Below are 26537 nucleotides of genomic sequence, written 5' to 3'. Positions count from 1 at the left end.
GACCAGGGGAGAAGAGGGGAGCCTGCTGGGCTTTTAATAAGAAAGTGTGTACCTGGCCCACAGGTCAATGTAAATTCAAACACGCCTGTTCATTCTGTGGTCACCCTTCCTACCCGAGTTCAAGTGCATTAAGAAATCTAAAGAAAGGGGGGCAGGAGGCAGAGAGAACAAACCTCCACAGCCATAAGCTGCCCACACCAGTGGACATTGGGAAACTGATTTTTTGGCTGAATCACTACCCAGACAGGACAGCAGCCAGTGTGTTGTATCAAGGGTTTTCTAGGGGTTTTCGCATCCCAGCACAGGATATCCCCCCAGTAGATCGCTTTAATAACCTGTTATCAGCACGCATGCATCCCACGGTAGTGTCACAGAAGGTTGAGAAGGAGCAAGCTCTTGGCCGGGTTGCTGGCCCTTTCCCTGCTCTCCCGTTGCAAGGTTATGTGTGTTCACCCCTGGGGGTGGTTCCTAAAAAGGAGCTAGGTCCATTCAGGATGATCCACAACCTGACCCGTCCTTGTGTTCTGTGACTTACTCCTCTTTTGATGCTGCATTGCAGAAGTTGCGGGACCTTGGGCCAAACGCTATTATGGCAAAAACAGATATTGAATCAGCTTTTCGCCTCCTGACAGTGCACCCGGAGGATTATCACTTACTGGGTTTCCAGTTAAATCACCAGTTTTATTATGACATGTGCATGCCAATGGGGTGTGCGGTTTCTTGCAGATATTTTGAAACTTTTAGCTCCATGTTACAGTGGTTGTTTACACGCAAGACAGGTTGCAGAGAAGTGGTACATTGCTCAGACGACTTTATGGTCATGGGTCCAGCGGCATCAGACGCATGTACACAGGCTTTGGAGGAATTAGTGGCTATGTTTCGTGAATTTAAAGTACCGTTGGCTCCAGGCAAGACAGTAGGCCCTGATACATGCATGTCCTTTTTAGGAATTGAGATTGACACAGTGGCAGGGGAATGTAGGCTGCCTGTTGACAAGGTGCAGGCTTTTTCCCAAGCAATTGACGCAGCATTGGCAGGGCCTAAGGTTACCCTGCACCAATTACAGGTGTTAGTGGGCCAGCTCAATTTCACCCTTCGTATCATCCCGATTGGGCGCCCCTTCTCAAGGTCCATAGCTAGGGCGATGGTGGGACTAACCCAGAAGCATCACCATGTGTGCCTTCAGGCAGAGGTGAAGGAGGATTTGAGAGTATGGTGCAGCTTTTTGAGCAGCTTTAATGGAAAAGTGGTGTGGCCAGCTCCACCAGTGTCGAGTACGGAGCTGGGCTTGCTCACAGACTCAGCAGACAGCATTGGCTTTGACGCGGTTCTAGGGTCTCGTAAGTGTAGGGCTGAGTGGCCGGCAGAGTGGCATGAGAGCGGTTTGACTAGAAACATAGCCTTCTTGGAGTTATTCCCAATTATAGTGGCAGTGACTGTGTGGGCGGACCACTTTGAGAATAAGTCAGTGGTTTTCTGGTGAGACAACATGGCAGTGGTTGAAGCAATAAACAGGCAGGGAGCTACATGTAAGCATGTTCTGAGATTATTGAAGCACTTGGTGTTGGTCTGCTTGAGGCTGAACCTACTGTTCAAAGTGGCACATATACCAGGGGTGGACAATCAAGCTGCTGAGGCTTTGTCTCGTTCCAAGTTACAGGATTTCCGGAGATATCACCCGCAGGCGGAGGAGCAGATGACAGGGTTCCCAACATCACTGTGGAAGATTGGAGCCCCGCGCTAGCGGGGTTGATAGGTGCCTCACTGTGTGATCGCACTAGGAGATCATACCAACAGCAATTCTTGTCTTACATGATGTTTGCGCAGGAAGCTGGTATAACAGGCTTGTTTTCTGCTACTGCGATGTACAGTTTCTTGCAAAGACTAAGAGATCAGGGTAGGCCAGCCTCTTATGCTTGGGCACATTTGACGGCAGTGGGTTTCTTCACTAAACTCGCGGGCGAGCGCGACCGGGGCGCATCCTTTGTGGTCAGGAAAGCCCTGTCAGGAAGGTCCAAATTGGAGGGGCCCAAACAGGATTGTAGGAGGCCTCTTGATATTAGAACAATGGGTGACATCCTGGAGTCCCTTCCTAGGGTTTGCAGCTCGCCATTTGAGAGCACATTATTTGGGGCAGTTTTTTCCCTGGCCTTCTATGAGGCGTTCCGGCTGGGGGAAATTGTAGGGACATCCAGATCTGACCAGTCCAGGGGCCTTCAATTTGGTGACACCAAGATAACATCGGGGGGTTTGGAAGTAACCTTAAGAAAATCTAAAACTGACCAGATGGGGAAGGGGGCTACAATCCATCTTTGTCCAGCACCTGTTGTAGCACTCTGCCCGGTGGCCTTGATGCAGTCATATTTGGCCATTCCCCCTGCTGAGATGGGGCAGGCCCTGTTCATACATGAACATGGAGACTGCGTGTCACAGTACCAATTCAAGGCAGTTTTTGGAATGGCTTTGGCTGGGCTGGGATTGGGGTCGGCGGGTTATTCATCTCACTCCTTTAGAATTGGGGCGGCAACATTAGCAGTGGACGGGCTTACCAATTGACACTGTGAGGAAGGTAGGACGCTGGTCATCAGATTGTTTTAGACGGTATATCCGGCCAGAGTTGCTATGAAATAATGCTAACACTTTGGTCATGACTATGCCTGACTTTTCCATTTCTCTCCTATTCATTAGTATGCCGACTAAGGTGGTATGGGTACTGGGGCACTCGTTCGTGCGGCACACCACAGTGCGGTTGCAGCAGCGGCGAGTGGAGAAACCACTGGGCTTGAACAGGACGGAGTTCTTATGGCGGGGCATCGGGGGCATGCAAATTTGGCACCTGCGGCAACTCGTGGAAGAGATTAGAGCACACGAGGGACAGAAGTCCCCGGAGTTGATCATCATTGACTTGGGCGGCAATGACATGGTGGATCGGGGACGCCATGCGGTCAAGGAGGCCCTGCTGATGGAGTTTGCGTGGCTCGGACGGGCCTTTCCCGGGGCCCGAATAGCTTGGTCCTGCATGATTCCACTGCGGTCATGGGGTTCCGGAGTGCGATCTAGAGCTTTGAATGTTTCAGTCAGGCGGCTCAATGGGGAATTGGCCAAGTTGTGCTCAGTGAAGGGCCGCTTGTGTCATATCCCACACCGGATAATCACGGGAGATGTGATGTTTCACCAAGATGGCGTGCATTTATCAGACATTGGCACAGATGTTTGGATCAGAGGAATATGGTCTTTTGTGCAGAACTTATTTGGCAGTGGGGAGGGTGACGGACCTGGCGGCCCTGGTCACCCTTGTGGCGGTAAAGAGGCCTTAGAACATTGACATGGACTTACAGAGTGAACGGGAGTCCTCCTTGCGTACTCCCTAGGCCAGCACTGAGGGGAGAGACGGTAAGTTCTCCGCAGGAAGAATGTGGCCACCGGCTGGGGAGGCTAGGGCGCCAGGTTACAAGCCTCCTGGGATCCTGGGCAGCCTGGTGGTCGAGGGGTGGGCCCCGGAGATGGCGGACAAGGATCAGAGGGCAGGGGCCCATCACTCAAGGACGCAGGTGGGTTGCGCCTTGCGTGGGGTGCTCAGATTGGGAGATGCGAGCCAGAGGGTCCCTTAGTGCTGGGGGAAAAGTAACTAGTATAACTGAGAACGTTGAATGTCAATATTAAAAATGTGTTATTGATGTTATCAATTTTAATATGTATGGTTTTAATCATGTGTACGAAATGTTGATAATTAAACATGGCCGTTTTAAACCCACTCTCTCTCTGTGGATGATTCGATTATGGGTTGTACCAGCTGTCTTGGCGGACGGGGAGCTTGCTGGGGGGTCCGGGCCCTATGCAAGCGCAAGGCTCGAGGAGCGCACCCCTAGGAGCCGGCCTCCTGGCTCCTCGCCACGTCCAGGTTCGAGTAACCGGCCGGCTCGCCCTATGGGTGACCGGACGGGATTTACTTCTGGGTCACAGGTGACGTGTGTCCGGTGCGGGAGAGGGCGGAGAATTGGGCCTATTTAGGCTCGGGGAGCTGTGGTCTCGGTCTCTTTCCTCCCCTGCACCAGACCAGCTGGACCTATCCTGGACTGCGTTTTTTTAGTTTTACTCCCACCCACCCGTGCCTTAGATCAGTAGTTTGAGGGGGCGTTTTGCGGTAAAGAGGCCTTAGAACATTAACATGGACTTACAGAGTGAACGGGAGTCCTCCTTGCGTACTCCCTAGGCCAGCACTGAGGGGAGAGACGGTAAGCTATCCACAGGAAGAATGTGGCCACCGGCTGGGGAGGCTAGGGCGCCAGGTTATGAGCCTCCTGGGCAGCCTGGTGGTCGAGATGGCGGACAAGGATCAGAGGGCAGGGGCCCATCACTCAAGGACGCAGGTGGGTTGCGCCTTGCGTGGGGTGCTCAGATTGGGAGATGCGAACCAGTGGGCCCCTTAGTGCTGGGGGAAAAGTAACTACTATAACTGAGAACGTTGAATGTCAATATTAATGATGTGTTATTGATGTTATCAATTTTAATATGTATGGTTTTAGTCATGTTTATGAAATGTTGATAATTAAACATGGCTGTTTAATGATTCGATTGAGGGTTGTACCAGCTGTCTTGGCGGGCGGGGAGCTTGCTGGGGGGTCCGGGCTCTAATCAATATGTGCGTGCTCACACTGCTCACTTCTCACTAGCGGACGTGACTTCCTTTTACTTAGGTGAGACACGATAGGCTTTTTACGAGACCCCAACCGGCTGGTGGAGGTCTGGTGAAGATATAAATGAGGTATGCCATGCTTCTTTTTATCTTCTTTTGTGTAGTATGTCTAATGCAGGAATTACAAGTTACATTTTCTGAAAAATTGCCCATTATATTTCTTAGGCTTCAACAAGCTGGTGGAGACCTGTTTTGTCAATTACTGAGACATTGCTTAGAGTCATTGATCGCTACAACCAAATTACCGCATTCTGGTAACAGAGTTCACCAGTGGGTGTTTGTCAGTCATTTTTCACAATCCTTCTCAGTATTTTAACAAAAGCCTTTGTTATTTGCAGATTTCATTAATTGAGACATCTGCCCAATTTGTAAGCTACCCACTAATGACTAAACAGTTAAAACAGTTAAAATAAACATCTGTTTAAAACACACACCTTAAAAAAGCATTTCTAATTAATTTTATAGGCTGTCCTGAAGAAGACCCGCTCTGATGCACCTTACATTTCCGCTACTCTCGGGGTCGAAATGACGACAATCCATATATGTCCGCACAGCCCTCATGATCAGGATTTAATTTATTTTTGAATCTTGCAGCACATGTGCAAAAAGAAACAGGACAAGACTTTTTTCAAATTTCCCCTCCCCCCCTTCTTATTCTACATGTATTTGTCTTGTATATAGTGTACTGTTAATATCACTTAATCACTACATGTCACTTTATTCACCACGGTCATTTATTGTTTCTTGATGCATCTGAATTTGTAACTGTGACAGCCATTAGTATCTGATACTCATTTAGAATAAACTATTGATTCTTATTTTGTGTGTGTTTTTTCCTTTTGTGAATTAATTTATTTTGTGAATCATTGCTTTATGTTTTATAAAAAAGTAATTGTTCTCTGTATTTACAAACAGTACCCTAAGCAATTGCATATATCACGACAGAACCAATTGTTTTTGTTTAATATTAATACCTAGGTTCTGAGGGACACCGGGTCGCCCCATTATTGTTAATAGTAGAGAAGTTACGGCATGACCTCATGCCAGGTGAGCGTTGTAGGGGGAGGGAAATCCTTTAAAGAGTGATTTTCTCTCTGGATTTCCCTTCTCTTTTTGAAACTCAGGAGCAGCAACATTGTTGTGGTGTCACTAGGGCTTTAAGTGGAAGCTTTTCAATATTATATACAACAAGCCATAGGTGCTGCTTATATATCTAACAACTAATGACAAAGCCTATAGTCCTGACTTGTTGTAGGTATGATGCTAATTGTATCATATATCTGGATGCAATAACAGAATCAGCAAAATACAAGTTGGGCGCCACACTATGCTAAACTCAGATTTTTAGCTTACGTGTTTTTCAACCACGCCCATAATTACACCAGCCACACCCCTTTGAGAGACCCCCAGTTTTTTCCTCCCACTTAAAGCCCTGCCCACCTCCATTCCCATTTGGAATGTAACAAACAGCAATAAAATGTGTCCAGAGGGACCCTCACACCACTGGGCTCTGGTGCTACTACACTTGCTGAACTAATAATAGCCACGTCCATCCGCCACAAGTAGAGCTGACTTGTTTCAGTGCTCAGAATATCATTCGCTGGGATCCATGTCAGAAGTCACCTGAGAAATGCATTCTTTTGATCCACTTAAGCCACTTTCTTGAGCAGCCTACATGCCTATTGTGCCCTACTGTTCAGTTGTGGATACAGTCCACTGTGAGTACTGTTTTTGACCAAAGTGTTCCTGATACAGAGGCTTCTTTCTCCCAGGCAGTAACATTTCATATCTGTTGGATTGTCGCATCGGTCAGCGTAATGCAGGTAAGAACTAGGCCCAACGCTTTGGAGAACAGAATGGACACACACTCACCAGTAGGCACGTTGGGTGGTGCCGAACAAACCCCATCCGGTTCCGGCTGACCCTTTTATTGTTTCTCCGGCATCCGGCCCCTCCTTTACATGGGCACTACCATGACCCAAGCCAAGGTAGCCTGTATCCCAGGCTACAAAACACACCCATCGGCGGACCACCAAGTGGTATGGTCAGCCAAACATGCCAATATCTGACTGTAGTTATTTTAAGGAGTGCATAATGTTTTATACGGACAGAAGTTGTCCGTATGACCCTCTGTTTTTTTTCTCTTTACATTCTAGTCTTGCTAATCTTGGTTTCGCTTCTATTTTTGTATTGCTGATTAACTGTGTTTCCTTGGGCCAGTTATTTGGTGTACCAGCCCATCATCTGCAGAGAGGAGGGTTGCTCTTTGCCTGGGGTCGCACATAGAGCACAAATGGTTCATATAATTATTTAGGTACTTGAAAATACATTATAAGAGGGAGTACCGTTTTGAGGATTTGCAAAAGAGAGAATAAAAAAGAACAACCCTTTACCTACACAAATTAAGTTTTCTACGTGTTTAAGAACATGTGCCAATTCCTTTTTTCTGAGGGTATTTACCGCCACCTAGTGGTTTCAAAGCTCAAATGGCGCAATAACCAATCGCTGTTAACTCGTTGTACTGAAGATAACGCGTCTTTAAAAGGTTTTATTGTCCGTTGGGATAATGACTGTTTTTGGCTTCCGTTTTAACCATGCGTATCCAATTATTGTAAAGCCAAAATCATTGCAAGTACAAATTGTCTTGGTTTCCTCTTTGATAACAATTTGAACGTTTAAAGTCATATAAATTCAATAACAACAAGTATTGTCAAAGCGAATTTGGCGGCTCCAAAAACCACAGCAGCAGTTGGCAGTTGGTCAGGCGTAGGCATGCCAGCACTCTGGCTTTGTTAATGTTTGTTTTGTTTCTGCACTGCTTTTATAAAAAATAATGGGGGAGCTACCTGCCCTCTCCAATATAAAGAAAATGGCAACAACAGCAAAAATATTTATTAGCCTTAGGAAGCACCCATTACCACAATAGTCCCTGGTTCTTTATGAATAGATGTGTTCCTTGTGACGGACAGAAGGCTTCCACTTCAACATTTACAAGAATGCACCATTTCTTCAGACCAACATTACTAAATTCATTAAAGTGAACTTCAACAAAGACACGTTTAACTCAAGTAAAATTCAGAAAATGTATACTAAACACCAACCCCTGAAATGTAAAATTAACATTACCCCAAACCAGTCCCTAAACTAACATAAGCACTATATTTTCTACTCAACATTAAAACATAACTTAACATGTGTATTTGTAAAGTGCGCGTTCACTGGTGGGTATTTTGGTGCTGAATAACAGGTGTTTATTGTTACCCAACTCAGTGATACTCCATGGTAAAAAACACTTTCTCAATCACAAGGAATAAATACACCCCCAACCAACGTCTCCACTAATGTTGGTTGGGGGTGTATCCAAAGAGAAGAGATATCACGTTAAAAGGACAACAAATATGTAAGTATATAATGTACGAAATAAAAATGCATTTTCAAATGTTTGTAATAAGTATTATACAATGTTTATTACAAAATAATACATTGATACTGATTCCATTTTCAGATAAAATGGCAGAAACAGCCACATATATCATCTTGCAGAAAGGAAAATAATTGTTATCTCTCATTGGATAAACACACATCATGGAAAGCACAAGCAGCAAAATTATAAAATGGAAATGTACCAAATATTATGCTAATAATTGATATGAGAGGGACAACTAAAAATGATGTTTGGCATGACCCTCTCTGCAGGGTCACCCCCAAGCCTTTTCGCCTTCAACCCTCCAATGTTTCCTGACTTTGTTTTGTTGGCCTTAGGACTCTTCACACTGTACCACTGCTAACAAGTGCTAAAGTGCTTGTGCTTACTTGCTACAACTTAGTAACGTTGTTTTACACCTGACTGGCACATTTAATTTATATATAAGCCCCTAGTAAAATGGTATACTATATACCCAGGGCCTGTAAATTAAATGGTACTAGTGGGCCTGCAGCACTTATTGTGCCACCCACTTAAGTGACCCCTTAAAATATGTCTCAGGCCTGCCACTGCAGCCTGAATGCAGTTTTAAACTTCCAATTCGACGTGGAAATATAATCTCCTTGCCAAGCCTTAAACTCCAATTTTTTTGCAGATAAGCCAGTCCTATGTTAGGCCATGGGTAGCCCATAGTGCAGGTTGCATTGTGGTTAAGAGGTTGGACATGTACTGTTAAGATTTACATATCCTGGCAGTGAAAAACTCCTAAATTCCTTTTTCACTACTGTGAGCCCAACCTCACCAATATGAGAACATTGGGTTGCCTTATTACATTTAAATAGTGCTAATGTTTCATTGGGAACAGGTCAACAATTGTTGTCTGGGAAATTGCAACAACAACAACAACGCCCACAACAGCAAGGAACTTTTCAACATCGTCAAGGAATTTACCAATCCCTCGGCCAACTCCAACGACATCACCCCCTCTCAAGCCCTCTGCGACTCCCTGGCTTTATTCTTCCACAACAAAATTGCAGACATCCACAACAGCTTCGACAACAAACCCGGAGACCAACCCACCCAACCATATGATGAACATTCTCCCCCCTTGAACACCCTCAACGACTGGAACCCAATCTCCACTGAGGACACCATCCGCCTGATGAACTCCATCCACTCAGGATCCCCCACAGACCCATGCCCTCACCACATCTTCAACAAAGTAGACTCCGTCATAGCACCGCACCTCCGAGACGTCATCAACTGCTCCTTCAACTCCGCCACCTTCCCGGAAAGCTGGAAACACGCTGAACTCACCGCCCTTCTGAAAAAACCCACAGCGGACCCCACCGAACTCAAAAATTACCGCCCCATCTCGCTCCTTCCTTTCCCGGCCAAAGTCATCGAGAAAGCTGTCAACAACCAGCTTGCCGCCTTCCTCGAAGCCAACAAATCCCTCGACTCCTCACAGTCTGGCTTCCGAGCAAAACACAGCACTGAGACCGCCCTCATCGCAGCAACAGACGACATTCGAACTCTACTGGACAATGGAGACACAGTCGCCCTCATCCTCCTCGATCTCTCTGCAGCCTTCGACACAGTCTGCCACAACACCCTTTTACAACGCCTCAGAAACATCGGAATACAAGGAAAAGCACTTGAATGGATCACCTCGTTCCTCACCGGAAGAACCCAGAGAGTCCGCCTTCCACCATTCAAGTCCGAGGCCACTGAAGTCATCTGTGGCGTACCACAAGGATCCTCACTCAGTCCCACCCTCTTCAACGTATACATGAGCCCCCTCGCGGCCATCGCCCGCCAACACAACCTCAACATCATCTCTTACGCGGATGACACTCAACTGATCCTTTCTCTCACCAATGACCCCAGCACCGCCAAAACTAACCTACATGAAGGAATGAAAGAAGTGGCCGAATGGATGAAACACAGCCGTCTGAAACTGAACTCAGATAAAACAGAAGTCCTCATCTTAGGTACATCCCCCTCTGCATGGGACGACTCTTGGTGGCCGGAAGCCCTTGGAAAAGCACCCATCCCGACAGACCACGCACGGAACCTAGGCGTTATCCTGGATTCCTCACTTTCAATGAACAGACAAGTCAACGCCGTCTCCTCATCCTGCTTCAACATTCTTCGCATGCTCAAAAAAACATTTCGCTGGATCCCCACCGAAACCAGAAAAACAGTCACCCATGCTCTGGTCACGAGCCGATTGGACTACGGAAACACCCTCTACGCAGGTACTACCGCTAAACTCCAGAAAAAACTCCAACGAATCCAAAACGCCTCAGCCAGGATCATATTAAACATCCCGCGTAACGAACACATCTCTGGTCACCTGAAAAACCTCCACTGGCTACCCGTCAATAAGAGGATCACTTTCCGACTTCTAACCCACGCACACAAATCACTCTACGATATCGGACCAGAATGCCTCAACTCACGACTGTCCTTCTACACCCCCTCCCGCCAACTACGTTCTTCCAGCCAAGCCCTCGCCACTGTACCTCGCATCAACAAGACCACCATGGGAGGTAGATCCTTCTCATACCTGGCAGCTAAAACCTGGAACTCACTCCCCACTTACCTTCGCCTTACCCAGAACCACCTAGCATTCAGAAAGCAACTTAAAACGTGGATATTTGACAAGTAATCCTCCTCCCCTACCTAAGCGCCTTGAGACCCTCTGGGTATGTAGTGCGCTATATAAATTCTTTGACTTGACTTGACTTTAATGGTGAGGTTGGATTTTAAGTTACCTTTTTAAAAATGCCACTTTTAAAAGTTGGCTTTCTCCTGCCCTAGCTATGTGGTGTTAGCAGCCTGCTCCTGTAGCACATGATTGGGTGTAGGTGGCAGTTGGATTGTGTTTATTCCTTCCAGACAGCCAAATAATAGAGGGATTAGGAATCTCTGGATGGGTCATCTCTGGCAGGAATGAAGGCAGAGCTGGGCACAGTCCCGCTTGCAACTGTATAGAATGTGCCCTGCTTTCACACAAAGAGCTTGTCATCACTGCATTGTTCGTGCGGTGAGTTTGGGGAACAAGGGAAGCAGAAAACTTCAAGCACTTCAAACGGAATACTCTAGAAACTTCTCCCACTTGAAAGAAGGCACCAGATGTTAAAATACAACCCTCTGACACACTCTTCAGTTCACTTTCTGGACCTCAGATCACTGCCTGTGCCACTGCTTGTGTACTCCTCAAGACTTCTTTGCTGCACCTGAATGCACTGATGTTGCTGCTTAGAGCCTACCTTGAACACTCGGAGCCCTGATGCTTGAGCCCTGTTCCACTGCTTGAACCAAGGGCTACCAGAGTTGTCCAAGGGTTAGCTGGCAGGACTCCTGATCAGAACCCCAGGGGTAGAAAATGCTCCAGCCATCTTGAACCTACACCTGGACCCAGCCTGAGTGAGTCCTAAGCCCTCAAGTGGTGCCCCTCCAGTTCTGGACCAAAACTTGGGACACACAAACTGTTCGGCTAAAAACTGGTCTGAGAACTGAGAGAAGGCAGGGACTAGCCGACCAAAGTGCATCGCCACTTGACCTGACTTGCCACAGCTCCTGCTAAGTTCTCTGCAGCAGTGCAGCAGTAAATCCTGTTCAGTGGCCCTTCGCCTAAGGGGTTTCCGGTCACGCGGAACTCTCGTCGACTTCTGGCTGCAGCTTCTTCCCTCTGAAGATTTTCAACCTCCCAAAAAGTCTGCCCTAAGTCAGAAAGTAGAAATCTTCACCACGACTTGTGGCAGTAAACATTTGACTGAGATCTCAGAATGAGGTGGTTTGGCATCGGAGGACTTTGAGTCAGTAAGGCGGCCCATGTTGTGGAGAGGACTCTGGGCAGCGGGCTTACACTGCATGCGTAAATAATTTATTCCTTGTAGAGAGTGATTTGGTCCAACGTGGCAGGAGGGACCTTATTAAATTCTTAATCTGTGGCATTATGTGATTGAAGGTTCCTAGTGTGATTATCGCTTGGGCCCTTATTATCCATAGGAGGGTTTGGAGACCTGGCTCTTCAGTTTGAGGCATGAAGAATTCTTGTGAAAACATAAGTCCTATTTGTATCATACTCATATATTCCAGTGCATTACAAAATTAATATGTATGCATATAAAGAAGACATTACCAATGTTTTAAAATCAATTATGGATGTGGATTTTAAGTGGTTTGGAACTTTTAGTAGCTTTGAATATCCTTGCTAATTAACATCCTTTAAGTAGGGCAGGTAGCCAATATTGAAAGTTGTACATTTGCTAATTTCCAAGAAGTACAACATTAATTTCAAATCTGGAAAGTGGAAGTGGGATTTTAGGTCAAAAATGAGTCTAGAATAATATTTATGAATTATATCTTACCCTCAAAGACGTTTTGCGCGTCCTTGAGGAGAAGGTCCTGCCATCTGCTCATTAGATACGTTTTTGCTGAAAGTAACATGTTTCTGCTACATGGCCTAGCCCCACTGGCTTGTAAATTCCATGCATTTAATCTTCATGCACCATATTACCTTTTCCAAGCAGGATCCCTGGTCAGGTGAAATGTCAATTGTCTTTGATTCTTTTTCCATGCTACTTGCTATTTTGGAATAAACGCTAGATGGATTTTGGGCTTTCTGACATGTTTTTTTATTAAATGCTCTGGAAAACATTTGAACACTTATGTCAAAAGACTTCTCAATGAAAAAAGTTGGGTGTCCAATCCTATGACTATCTGGGAGAAAAAAGTTGGGTGACCAATCCCCATGACTATCTGGGAGGAGACAGTTTTGTTAAACTGACAGGGTACATATGTTTCAACTTGTCAATGAGTTATATATAGATTTCATAATCTCCTTAGCCTTGTGTGGACATATGACAAATTATAAGTCAGCTGTTGTCTGTCTTTTCTGAAATAGACTCATGGCTGGCGTTGGACTTGGCCCTTTTTGCAGGTTCATCCCTGGACTTTTTGCCTTCCTCCTGTATTTTGTCTGACCTGCTGGTGGTTTTATGACTCTGGGCACTTTACAACTGCTGATCAGTGCTAGAGTGCATATGCTCTCTATTGTAAATTGTTGTAATGGATTTGTGACGCCATGATTAGCTTATTTGATTTACTTGTCAGACCTTAGTACAGTACAGTGCACCATGTGTGCCTAGGGCCTGTAAATCAAATGCTGCTAGTGGGCTTGCAGCACTGATCGTGCCACCCACAGAAGCAGCTTGTAAAATGTGGCTCAGGCCTGCCATTGCAGAGCCTGTGTGAAGCTTGGGGCTGCCATGTCGACTTGGCAAGTGCACCTACTTGCCAGTCCTTAACCTTCCCTTTTCTACATATTAGTCAATCCTAAGGTAGGCCCAAGAGCAAGGTGCATTGTATGTAAAAGGTAGGACAAGCCCTGAAGTGTGTGGCATATCTGGATAGTGAATTACAGCTAATTTCAGTTTTCACTACTGCAAGGCTACCTGTTCCCATGCGCCAGAATGGGCAGTTTGATTATAACATCTTATAATCCTAACTGACTCAGGGAACTGTGTAGAAATTCGAGTTTAGTATGCCTGAACTCAGAATGTTAAAATATATCTTTTAGTGAGGGTGATTTTTACATTCTGTGTTTGAAAATACCACTTTTAGAAAGTAGGCATTTTCTTTCCTAACCATCCTGTTTCTGCTAGGTTTGGGTATTCCATTTCTGGTTTGTGAGTGACAGGGGCTGGGGTGAGTCAGCAATAGGCTGAATAGACCTATCTGCATTTGCAGTGGTGGGTGGTGGGAAGAGTAGCACCTGGGCCTAAATAGGGCTGTGCCTGCCTTCCATAATACTGGCTCCACCTCCTGTGGTGCGTCTGATGACCCTGGCCCACACAGACAAATGAAGAAGTTGTGCACTGGGAGAGGGCACCCAGAACTGGTTTGGACTAGGTACAGGCACTCTCTGCCTTCAGAGACAAAGGGTTTGCGTGTTTAAAAAGGGGGACCCAGACTTTAGAGCACTTCTGTGAAATCAAGAGGAACCTTTGCCAATGAGAAGAAACCAGAGAAGCTGAAGGAGGATTACTACCCCTGTGCTGTTTGCTGTCTGGGGTTGGCCCTCAGTGGTTACTTGTTGCTAAGGAAAGTAGAAAATGACTTAGCTATTTGCTTTGTCATCTTGAGGAAGATCTCCAAGAGCTTGGACTGAGCTTGCCTCCTGTCTGAAGTCTCAGAGACACAAAACCTTCACCACCAGTTCCCCCTGAATTTCCTTGCTGGGAAATCTAACCTACAGAGAGGTGCCTACGTCTGTTTAGGACCTCTAGAGACTGTTTGACGCTGGGAGCTGGAAGCGCGACGCAATGAGGAGAAGCGTGTCGCCACTGCAGCAGCTGCTGTCACATCGCCGATGAAGCGTGCCGCAGCTGTTTGCCGTCGCATCACAGATGAAGCGTGTTGCATCACTGGAAAATCGTGTTGCAGGGCCTGTCGCTGCTCCAAAGATCATGGATTTCGCCGCACAGCCATCAGGTGTGCACGCATCACATCCACGTTGTTGCATCGCATCAAAGACGACATTTTGTCGCATCGCACCGGATCGTTGCATCGCATCGAGGAACCATCTTGATGCATGACACCAGATCACAGTAAGAAACCGACGCAGCTCCTCTCCTGTAAGGAACCGATGCATCACCTCCCCTGCGCTACAGTAAGAAACTGATGCATCACCTCCCCCGAAGCAAGGAACCGACCTATCACCTTCCCTGCGACCCTTTTGTTTGTTTTGTGTGACGCATCCAAGGTATTTTGATAGTAAAGTGTTGCTTTTACCATCTACGTTGAACTAAGCTATTTCTACCATTTTAAACTCATATTTTTATTACAGTATTGTGGATTTTTGTAGTTTGGTCTTGTGTTAAGTCTAGTAAAGATTACTTATTTTTCTAAACTGGTGTGTTGTCCATTTGTAGTGTTTTCACTGTATTACTGTATGTGTTCACAAATGCTTTACACACTGCCTCTGAGATAAGCCTGTCTGCTCGTGCCAAGCTACCAAGAGGGTGAGCAGGGGTTATTTTAGAAGTGTACCCCCCTTTCCCGGACTAGAAGCAAGGGTCCTATTTGGACAAAGGTGTATACCATTGCCAACTAGAGACCCCCATTTCTAACAGCTGGCATGGGTACAGGCAGACACCTTTTGCATGAAAGAACAGTTCACTGAAAAAGATCGGAGACAGATAAAGAAGGTGGTCATACATCACAGTTTTTTTTCTTACCGAGTTGGCAGTCAGCATTCGGCAGGATTTAGTGTGGTCCTTTGCGACTTTTACCGCATTCGGTTATCCGTATGTTGCCATGCCCCCTGAAGAAGGGACATAATTGTCCCGAAATGCATTGACCACGTTATTTTCAAGTGCAACATTAACCCTGATGATGCCATCGCTTTTGTTGATCTGTATTTCTGTGTCCCTGTATCAGAAAATTATGATGCCTACTGATTTGTATTCACGTAACGTTGTTTCTACAATTTTAAATGCTTGAAATTCAGAATGACAAGAAATTGAGACATTTCATTTGGAATTTTGTCGTTTGTATTGCAGTTTGCATGAGCATTGGTTAACATATTCACAACAAATTTTGTGAAGACAGTTGTATATTCATTTTGTTGTGCACTCGGTTTCGCCAGGTTATCCAGCCTGACCAACCATTCACATACATAGACACCTTTTGCATCCCATATCAAATTATATAGTAATAGGGTTGTCTTTTCCGCAGGTGTGGCTTTTGGCCAGTCCATTGTGCCAGATGTCGGGGCACTTACACAGCTGTTCTAGCCTTTTGCTGAAACCTCCAACTCATTGCCCCTAGGTAAGGGGCCAACAGGCCTGTGCCAGGGGACTATGTTCTGGCCCAGTTGCTGAAGTACATATCTCAGAATGGTGCTGGGGTCCAGAAAAGAACGCCTCTGGTATGGTTTTCAGGTCTGCATGAGAACCAGCCTTTCTCCATTGTAGGGAGGTGAAGATTTCTTAATTCTGACTTGGGCCCTCGGTTTGTTCACGGTGCTAGAATATACTGGGCGCTGAAGACCAGTTGAGTGGCACTCACATTTGTTTTCGGATAACAGATCAGAGATTTTCAAAGATGCAAAAGTTAATGACTCCATTGCACTGTAAATAGGATATTCTAACTTTGTTCTGTTTGATTGTAATTAGTATGTGGATTGTGATGCTATTCTTGTAAATAAATAAGGCCTATCTTCTTTTTCCAAATCATAACATATGAACTTGGTATAGGAGTCGGGTCACTAAATTATTGGTGGGGCCCAGTTCATACGAGAAGTTCCTTGGGGGGGAGGTAAGATAACGATCATGCCCCACACCATGCCTTTACTTACAAGCATGATAGATCATGGGAAAGATCCTGTAATGAAAGAACCTTACTTAAGAACAACAAAAACGCTTCTTATATGTTCATTTTGTGTATCACCAAGCAACCAGTACTGGACGTCCAACCTTGCCACTTCTTTGATCCCCAGAAGCAGGGACCATGTACTGATAATAATGGAGGAAAACATGAGCATAGGCAGTGCGAATCAAAAGAAGGGCTAATTACAACCTTCTCAAGCCGTCCTTTACAGTCATAGGTGACGTAAACGCATAGCAAATATCTTACAGTGCATAGCTTCCTATAAAAACCACATGCAAGGGGCTAAGGTTTGTTTTTATTGGTGCCCCGAAGACCTCCCCTAACTATTTAAACACTATAGAAAATAACTAGATTTTATCCCAAACGGAAACGTGAAAAGAACGTTTATTTTACTAATGTAAAACATGTGCATATTTTACACGTATTGAGGGAAGACCCTATGAATGAATAAAATGACAATTTAAAATATGGGTTACATTTACTTGGTGCATATAAAAAGGCCAGTTTTTCAACTGGTAAAGTAAATGTTCTGCCGTGAATAGTGTAATGCTTGGGTGCGGATGTATGACGTTACAACGCATACTTTTACCACGCATGCCTTTACAACGCGGTTTTTACATCGCAAACCTTTACAACGCATAGCGCTTTGGGGTGCTGGATAGTAAAAAGTTTAATTTACTTTTCCAACTCCAGTCCCCGTGGACACTAGGGAAGGTGTTGGATAGTAAATTAAACTTATTGCCTATCCTAGAACGCCCCCCAGCGCAATGCGTTGTAATAGTTTGCGTTGTAATGGTCACGTTGTAATGGTAGTGCGCTGTAAAAGTTTTGTTGTAAAGGTTGTTCACCTTGGGTGCGAAAGGTATGAAAAATTAGTGATGGTCTTGAATTGTGGCCTTATATGTCTTAGTCCCCTTTGCAAATGCGCATCGCCGTTTCACACCTTGTCTTTCTGAACGCAGGTCCTTGCCAATGCATGAGCCTCGGGCATGTTCATCCAGTAAACAATGTGAAAGGTCCTGGTACTTTTTATCAAGTATTGGTGGGGCTCAAGCCTCACACGCCCATATGAATGGACGCCCCTGGGGCCTTGCTCTGAGGCCTCTTCTGCTCACCCTGTCCCGGGAACCAAATTAAAGCACAAATTAGGGCAACGTTCCTGATAGAAGTGGGCTTGGTGGGGGTAGCTTGGAGTGGCAGGAGATGGGAAAGGTATACCTCTGCTGGAACTCAATAGGCCCGGCTGTGGGAGCCTGCAGTGCTCAAGGGCGAGCCTACACCGGCTTCTGAAGCGCAGGTAACAAACCAATTGGCTGTTTGTGCTTGCTGGCCCTTCAGGGATCCTCTGCCTAATATCTTTATTTTGCCACCCACCTACCGCCACGTTGCTATGGGCCACTTGCTGGTGTTAGTTTATTTACCTACCTGAGTTTTTGAGTTGCCTTATTTTTGCTGTGTTTTGGGGGCGGGTTGTGTCATAGTTGGCATCGATTGAGGCAGACAGACACCTTTGTATTTCGAGTCATATTCCACAGTGAAATGGGTGTCTTTGTCTTCGGTGTGGGCTTTTGGAAGTTTCTTGGCGGCAGGGGCTGGGAGGCACCTGCACGGCTGTTCGAGTCCTTTGCTTGGTACTCCTAAGTGGGTAGGCCTACTCTGCAGGGGTGGGGGGTGCGTAGAGATGGTCCTGTGCCTGGATGCCAAGTTATGGCCCAGCTGCAAAGGCACATATCTCCGAAGGGTGTATGGTTCTCCCAACAAGCACCCCTCTGACGGGGACCAGGCCTGCAGAAGAGCCTGACTTGGTCTGCAGCATGGGAACAGGTTCTTACTTACTTCAGGCGTGGGTCCTAGGCTTGTACAAGGTGCTCGGATGTGCGGTCCGGGCGGTCCTGTATAGTGACCATCCATGAGCAGAGCAATGTCTGTGGATAACAGGTTCAGAGATTATATTGAACTATAAATGCTATCTGTACGCTTGGGTCGGGTTTGTTCGATTGTAGCTAATATTTGAAATGTGATTTTGTTTTTATAGATAAACACACCACAGCTCTTTTTCCTCAAACACTAAAACATGGTCTCGGGTCTTGTTTATGGTTGGTCCGATCTATGAGGCATATTTTCCGCGTCTTCGGCCCCTACGTGTGCGCCTTTTAACAACACGTTATCTGTTGTAATGTCATTTTATTTACTGTGAAAAATGTGTGCTATTTCACAACCTAAGTTACCACTATGGTGACACAAGTATGAATACCTCTGTGAAAAGATGCCGGCGACTACCACCCACCCACCCATTCAGCCCCTCCTATCTAACCATAGATTAGCACACCGACTGAATGGGTTTTATGGAAATTCCATACACATAGCAACACCCTGGGGCTTCGGTTTTTGGGGAAAATCGACCCATCCATGGGTTCCGTGACGTGGGAGTAACACGGGACCCTATTGCGCATACCCCCACCCCCTCTCTTCCCCAGCCCTCCAGGACACTCCAACCCTTCAGGTGTGCCTTATTCCCGTCAATGACTATCTTTGAGTTATGGGTGACTGGAGGCCCCTCGTCACATTCTGCGCGGTGGGGGGCGCTATTTTACTCTACGTCACTGTTCAATGGGCCATTCGGCTACTGTCAGGCAACGCATCTCGTCACCTGCTCGTTTACACAACAGTAACAGTGAGACAGACAACTAACAGCTGCCGGACACGTGCGCTGTGCGGTTAACCGCAGCAATTCATGAACAAACATGAAAAGGATTGGAAAAAGTAAAGTGTGACCATGGATTATCTGAAACTAGGGGATGCGATACCTTAAAGGCCGCGTGCCAGTCTCTACTTTCACTGGCACAGACTGGCTCGTGTCTGAAACAATACGAGAGGCAGAGGTCAGAAGGGTTCGAATAACGAGCGTTGCTGCTCCGGCCCAATCCGCGCGCCGCCCTCCCGGGACCACACATAGATGTCGGTTCCTGTCGTGACCACCTTGGTTTACTAGGTTCTTGGTTATCATTTGTGATTGGAGCATCCATGTTTGGGCCGGGGATTGTACGGAATGGCAGCAAAACTGCAAATCAGACGAGCAAGTCTAGAATGTGATCAACGGTGGAAGCAATCCTGAAAAACGCCGATGACACTTGCTGTGCAGTCTGCAGCAACACGAGGCGGTGTGCAGACAGGGCGGCTGCAATATTGCTGCTTTATAGCTGGCATATGGTTAAGCGCTTTTGCAGCGAGGGCTCTTCATGTGGGGCGATGGGGCACTGTGGGTGGTTTAGTGCTCTCCACTATGTGCACAGCTCTTGCTTGGTCATGAAGACCCTCCCAGATTCGCGTCACTGCTGAAAGAGAGCGGACTTCTGTTCTATACTCGGTGCTTTATGCAAACACCCATCACTGCTATGTTCACTGTCATCAGAGTGAATACATTTTCCTAAATTCTGATATTTCCTGATTAGCAGGGGACAACTATAAAAAACAAAACTTGTTGATTTCTGCTGTGACTTCGCGGGTAAGGGATGTGTGTTGGATTATCAAGCAGGTTAATATATATATCAATATATATATTCACTGAAAAAACCATAGGTTTCAGTCCTTATATAGTTAGGAATTAGCTTTTAAAAAACCTTTGAAATTCACTCCAAAAAAGTTTTAGGGGTGTTATAGTTAGCTGGACATTTCACTCATACAAAACCATTGAAATTGCTCCTATATAGTTAGGTGTACTAACTATATTTCGCTCACCCGCAATGCACTGCTGATGATGTCACATATTAGATCATTCATGACATGGTCAGTGACATCACTGATGACATCTCAAATGACATCACTGATGACATCATCCATGTGACAATCACATACACCTTTTCATACACAAGTAAAATCTTTCATTACTCTTTGCGGGTGCGCGAAATATAGTTAGTACAACTAACTATATAGGAGCAATTTCAATGGTTTTGTATGAGTGAAATGTCCAGCTAACTATAACACCCCTAAAACTTTTTTTGAGTGAATTTCAAAGGTTTTTTAAAAGCTAATTCCGAACTATATAAGGACTGAAACTTATGTTTTTTTCAGTGAATTTCTCTTCATCTGAGTAATGTACATTGTCTCATCTGTAGATATCTTGCATGTTGTAATGCAACTTATTGTGGTATATTGTACTCCTACCATAGCCTCTCAGGAGTTATAGTTAGCTGAACTAACTATAACTGGGGAATTTCAATGGTTTTGTATGAGTGAAATTTCCAGCTAACTATAACATGTGTGAAACCTATGTTTTTTTTCAGTGAATTTCTAAGGCTTTTTAAATGCTAATTCCTAACTATAACGTGGCTAAAACCTATGGGTTTTTTAGTGAATTTCTAAGGTTTTTTAAATGCCAATTCCTAACTATATCATGACTGAAACCTATGTGTATGGGTGTGTTAGTGACTGAATGACTGTCTCAATAGTGACTTTATGAGTAACTACATATGTTTTAAACTAGTATATGTGAGTATTGATGTATATAAGTGAGTAAATATGAGAGTAAGAGATTGGAAGAGTTCCTGTATAAATAAGTATGTGTTCCTATAAGTGATTGTTTAAGAGAGTAAGTATGTGTACTTTTCTGTAGAAGTAAGTGTAGTGTTGTGTGTATAGCTGTATATGCAAGTAAATGGATGTTTGATACTTTATTTGCATGTGTGAGTATGTGTGTGAGTAACTCTATGTATGATTGTAGATGTGTAACAGGATCTATAGGTGTATGAGTACATATGACGAGTGAGTACATGCATGAGTGACTATTTAGAACTGTTGGTGAATGAGTGGATGTGTGTGTAGATTTTGGAGTTACTGAATAGGTTGTTATAACTGGTTTTGGTATCTCCATTGTTTTGAAAATTTTAGTTTCTATTTTTCAATGTGTGTATCAAAGGTTATATTAGGGTGAGAGGAGGTCTGCCACTTTTTCACAAGGATGATGTCATCAGTGATGTCATTTGAGATGTCATCAGTGATGTCATGAGTGATATCACTGACCATGTCATGAGTGATGTGATATGTGACGTCATCAGCAGTGGATTGCGGGCGCGCGAGTTATAGTTAGCTGAACTAACTATAATAGGGAAATTTCAATGGTTTTGTATGAGTTAAATGTCCAGCTAACTATAACATGTGTGAAACCTATGGTTTTTTCAGTGCATTTCTAAGGTTTTTTAAATGCTAATCCCTAACTATAACGTGGCTGAAAACTACGTTTTTTTCAGTGAATTTCAAAGGTTTTGTAAATGATAACTTTTAAATGTATTAATTGTTATATTTTTTATACTGATTTACTCCATTGTTTTAAACTATTTATTTTCAAATATTTTATTTTTTAAATTACATCACATATTTTTAATTTAAATTGAGAAAAAAAATGTTTTAAAAAAATATTGAAATTGATATATATATATATATTTATTTATATATATTTCATATAGCAGGCAATGATATCCTATGGAAGGAAATTCAAGTTACTGTAAGTACGGTTAGAATTACTTTTCAGGATCCATACTGGGCTGAAAAATGCAGCACTGAGGTCTCTCCTGATAACAGGTGAGTAAATCGGAATTCGTAGTTCGGCTGATTTTAGAGGAATTTTTTAAAGTTCCCAAACTCCACACTTAGAAGAATTTCCAAGTGAAACTAGACAATGGATTCCTACGGAAGGAAATTCAAGTTGCCGTTCGCAAGCCGTTCCGTGCTGGGAAGCTCAACCTGCCCTGATTTAAACTTTGCTCCTGGGACCCACTGTGACACTCTTGACATTTGCCGACCTGGGCTGAGACTTGAGGTGAATTCCACGGGCGCGGGACTGCGAGGACCAGCAGGACTAGCGGGCTGCCATCTGCCGCAGCTGGGGCCTCTTCCCGCCCCTCCTCCTTGCAGTACTTCACGGCTCACGGCCCCTGCTCCGCGGGAGCCGTTCGCAAGCGTTCCGTGCTGGGAAGCTGAACCTGCCCTGATTTATACTTTGCTCCTGGGATCCACTGTGACAATCTTGACATTTGCCGACCTGGGCTGAGACTTGAGGTGAATTCCATGGGCGCGGGACTGCGAGAACCAGCAGGACTAGCGGGCTGCCATCTGCTGCAGCTGGGGCCTCTTCCCGCACCGCCTCTCTCTATTTAGCCCCACCTACATCCCCGAATTGCGGGATGCACGCGGGCGCGCGCCGGGCGTAGCCCGGGCCAAGGGCGGGCCCGTTTGAGCTCGTTCGAGACCGGCAGTGACCGGATCGGGCCATATCCCTTGGTTTTCTCCGCTTCTACGTGGGTGAGGTAAGGAGACCTGCAAGTTTTAGAAACTGATCTTTGGGTGGTTGCTATAGATTGAGATGGCTGGCCGCGAGGTGAGGAGCAAAACTATAACCTTGGCCTCTAACACAGTAGGAACACTGGATAACTTTATTATCAGAGCTAGTTCGCTTTTATCCAACAAAATTACTATTCTGGAAAGGCGCCTCTTCAGGAACTGTTAAACGCCAAAAGATCATCCTTGGGACACATCATGAATGCAAAGACGCCGGACAGGAGAGTGCTCGCAAATATTGCTGGTCGTGCGGAAATGATGGACATCGCAACACAAGGGGTAGACCTTTTGGGGGGGGGGCACGCTCACACTCTAACCACACTACTGAATCAAGTGTTTTGGAAGTTAATCCGGTGTCTAATTCTAATGTCAGTGTTGAATTTGCTAATACTATTCAGGCGAAGCAAAATGGTAGTAGTTTAAGGGGGCATTGTGAGGGGGCCATACCCAAAAGGAAGCGTACCATCGATAAATCTGGCGGGCGAAAGGCCAAGCTGGCTATACAAATGAGCGGCCTAGAACCCCACGGGATGTCCTCCGTGGGGGCTCCAGTAGTGGTTGCTCCCACGAAGGCAAGTTCCCCTACTTTGAACATGGTTGATCCAAATATCAGCAATATTGCACTCATGCAAGAAGATCCAACGATTGCTAAATTGAGTATGGTTTGCAAGGCCCTCCTTGGCCATCTGGAAGCCAGACTAGCCCAGATAGAGTCAAGGCTGTCCACTATAGAAAGGGCTACTCTTTTGGATGGTGAGGGCTTGGATAGGGGTACAAAGCTCTTGAGGGAGGGTGCAAAGGGCGCTAAGAAGGGCCAGGGGGATCCCACATTGACATATCTAATTCCCCTGTAGGTGCAGGAGCAGGGGGCAGTACAAAGGCCCCTTACTAATATTGACACTATTACTAATCCCCCGATGCAACCAGTGGTAGAGATCCCGAGGACAGAGGTGGACTCTGACCAAACTGCTCAAAGGGAAACCCATGTAGCTGGCTGCCCGCCAAACAAGTTGCCAATGAATTTACCCCCAGAAGCATGTCCCCTTGTGGTCGTACTAACAGGGGTCCCAGTGTTGGAGGCTTCGGCCAGGGAATCCTTCCAGTTTCTGAAAAATAAGGTTATTAGCTGGTTGAGTCGGAATAGGCCTCTCCCTCCCCAAATCTCTAGTGAGATTTTGATGGTTCGCAGGGTGCAGTGGATAGGCAATACGGCTAAAAACATCAATGGGGACTGTGTTTGGGTAAATTTCCGAGACCCAAGAACAGTCTCACATATATGTTCCTGGCCATACCGAGATTTTGATCCTACCATTCAGTGCCTTCCCTTGTCTTTCTTTTACCGGCCTGGATCTTGGAGTTCTAGTGGGGAGGCGGAGGATGGTTGGACGAGAGTGGGTTCCAGGGGAGGGAGCAATGGGGCAGTGGGACCGGGGATGGGAATGCTAACATCCACCTACCATGTACTTTCCTGAGCCGTAATCGCTTCAGCCCTCTGGATATGGTCGATTGACTCCCCCCCCCCTATGGGGTGCAGGAGGGTAGCACGGAACCAACAGGCCGCAGCAACACGATAAAATCTAGGGTTTGCTGCAGCACCAACGAATGTACCAGGCAGCCTGAGAATAACAATAAAACACCTATAAATAGCACAGAACTTCATCCCTGTAATTTTACTCGCCAGCCTACCTACCAGGAAGGTCCACCTTCCCCTGACGTCGCACAGGGGATCGCGGAACCTTCTACTGGAGATTTCAACGGGGGTAGGAGGGGCATCGCTAATTTTGCTAACCAGGGTCCTCTAACAATACTGTCATGGAATCTGGCAGGTCTTTGTAATAAGATTGATTGCCCAGAGTGGGGAGCATTCATAGATGGAAATTATGTGTGTCTTTTCCAAGAAACATGGGCCAGAGAGGATAAGACACGCACTGGCTATGCCTCCTTCTCCATACCAGCGAGATGGGGGGGAAAGGGCCATCCATCTGGAGGCCTCACAGTTTGGGTGGGCTCACACCTAGGCTGTACGGCCAAGACCCTGAACACACTATCTGATGACGTGCAGTGCGTACTTTTGGAATGGTCCAATGGCCCTAAGCTTGCACTGGTCAACGTATATTCCAGACCAGTGGGGGTCAACGCAGAATCTAAAACAATTGAGGAACTGTCTTCATTCATAAACTCTATTCCTAGCGGTGCCAGCTTGTGATTGGGGGTGACCTCAATTGCCACTTCGAGCCACTGACAGGACTGGTAGATGGTGGCCTTCTGGAGGAGGATGCGCGTTGGGCAATACCGCTATTGCAGGCTCCATTCCCTAGGCCATGGACTTCACTGGCAGTCCAAATTACGTCACTAACTCTTAAACACTCCATTAGGGAGTGCAATGGGCGCGTCAAATCAGATATCCCTCAAAATGCACTTTTAACAAAATGGGCCATGAGTCTCGCCTGGATTACATATTTGTGGAAACCCGATTTTGGGCCACAGTATGGGATTTCTCTGTAATTCCACGAAATGACAGCGACCACAATGCCTTAAGCTTAAAATTTACCATGCCTGGTGTCGCAAGGGAGACTCTGGATGTCAGTGGTGAGCGGACCGAGAATGATCGTAGCCAATGGCAGGAGAAGAATAAAGTGGGCGAAGATAGTGGAAAGACCAGAGCGAGTCTCGGAGCTCTATGCTCTAGTCCTCCCTATTTTAGAGGAGACCAGTGCTGCAACTAATGATTAATGCATCTCCGACTCTCTTTACAAGTTGGGGACCCTATATGATCAGTTAATACATAAATTGTCAGATGTGTTCTATCCTCGTATTGTCAAACACCCAGCAAAGGGTAGCACAGCCACATGGTACAACTCCTCCTGTAGAAGAGCAAAGGCCGAACTTGTTTCTGCCATAAAATATAAGGCTGCTAAGTTAGTAGTACAGACTTTGAGAGCTAACTACAAGCGCGTAATGAAGTACGCAAGAGAGGAATGGGACCATGACAATTGGACTGGTCTATCTAATGCGTTGGCAGCTAGAGACCTACGTAAATTCTGGTCTATCGTAAATACAGGCTTGGCAGAGCCAGCGGCTGCTGTGGAGGCAAATATAGCTGAAAGTGTTTGGGAAGAGCACTTCCGAACCCTCTACCCAGCAGGACCTACTGACCTGAAGGGAGATACAGGGGTGGTGCTGCCAGACCAAACACAGCACTTAGACGTTTTTGACTTCTCGGTGAAGGAGGACACTGATGTAATTACCAAACTGGCAGCAGGGAAAGCCCCGGGGCTGGACAAGCTCCCGGGTGACCTTTTCAAACACCAACCTGCAGTATGGGCCCCATACCTCTCAGTTATTTATAACGCAGTCCTGAGAGGGATGCCAATACCTGGTACTTGGCTGTGCGCAGAGATTGTCCCAATCTTTAAGAAGGGTTCACCTCCCAGCCAACTACAGGCCGATCAGTTTGATCGACGTCCCGCAAACGATCTTTGGCAGGTTAATATTGGACCGCCTCAAGGACTGGATGGAGGAAAACTCCATACTGAGCCCCTATCAGGCAGGCTTTAGAAATAATATATCTACAATGGACCAGATTCTGAAATGAAATGAAAAGTAGATTTATAGAGCGCGGTTGCTGCCCAGAGGTGTCCACATGTTGTTCTGGAAGTCTGTCAAGATCGAAGGGGG

The 26537-nt window shown here is 45.8% G+C and overlaps 1 protein-coding gene across 1 annotated transcript; it reads left to right on the top strand.

Annotated features, from left to right (window-relative positions):
- Window positions 1-2689: 2689 nt before the first annotated feature.
- Window positions 2690-3325, top strand: LOC147751406 (uncharacterized). The gene has a single exon (XM_086938455.1). It carries the CDS (start codon window positions 2690-2692, stop codon window positions 3323-3325), a length of 636 nt encoding a protein of 211 aa, XP_086794581.1.
- Window positions 3326-26537: the final 23212 nt, after the last annotated feature.

Source organism: Lissotriton vulgaris, chromosome 1_1, assembly GCF_964263255.1.
Source record: "Lissotriton vulgaris chromosome 1_1, aLisVul1.2, whole genome shotgun sequence".
Lineage (NCBI taxonomy): Eukaryota > Metazoa > Chordata > Amphibia > Caudata > Salamandridae > Lissotriton > Lissotriton vulgaris.
The sequence above is the reverse complement of the archived record's forward strand: the minus strand, read 5'-3'. Positions and strand labels throughout refer to the sequence as shown.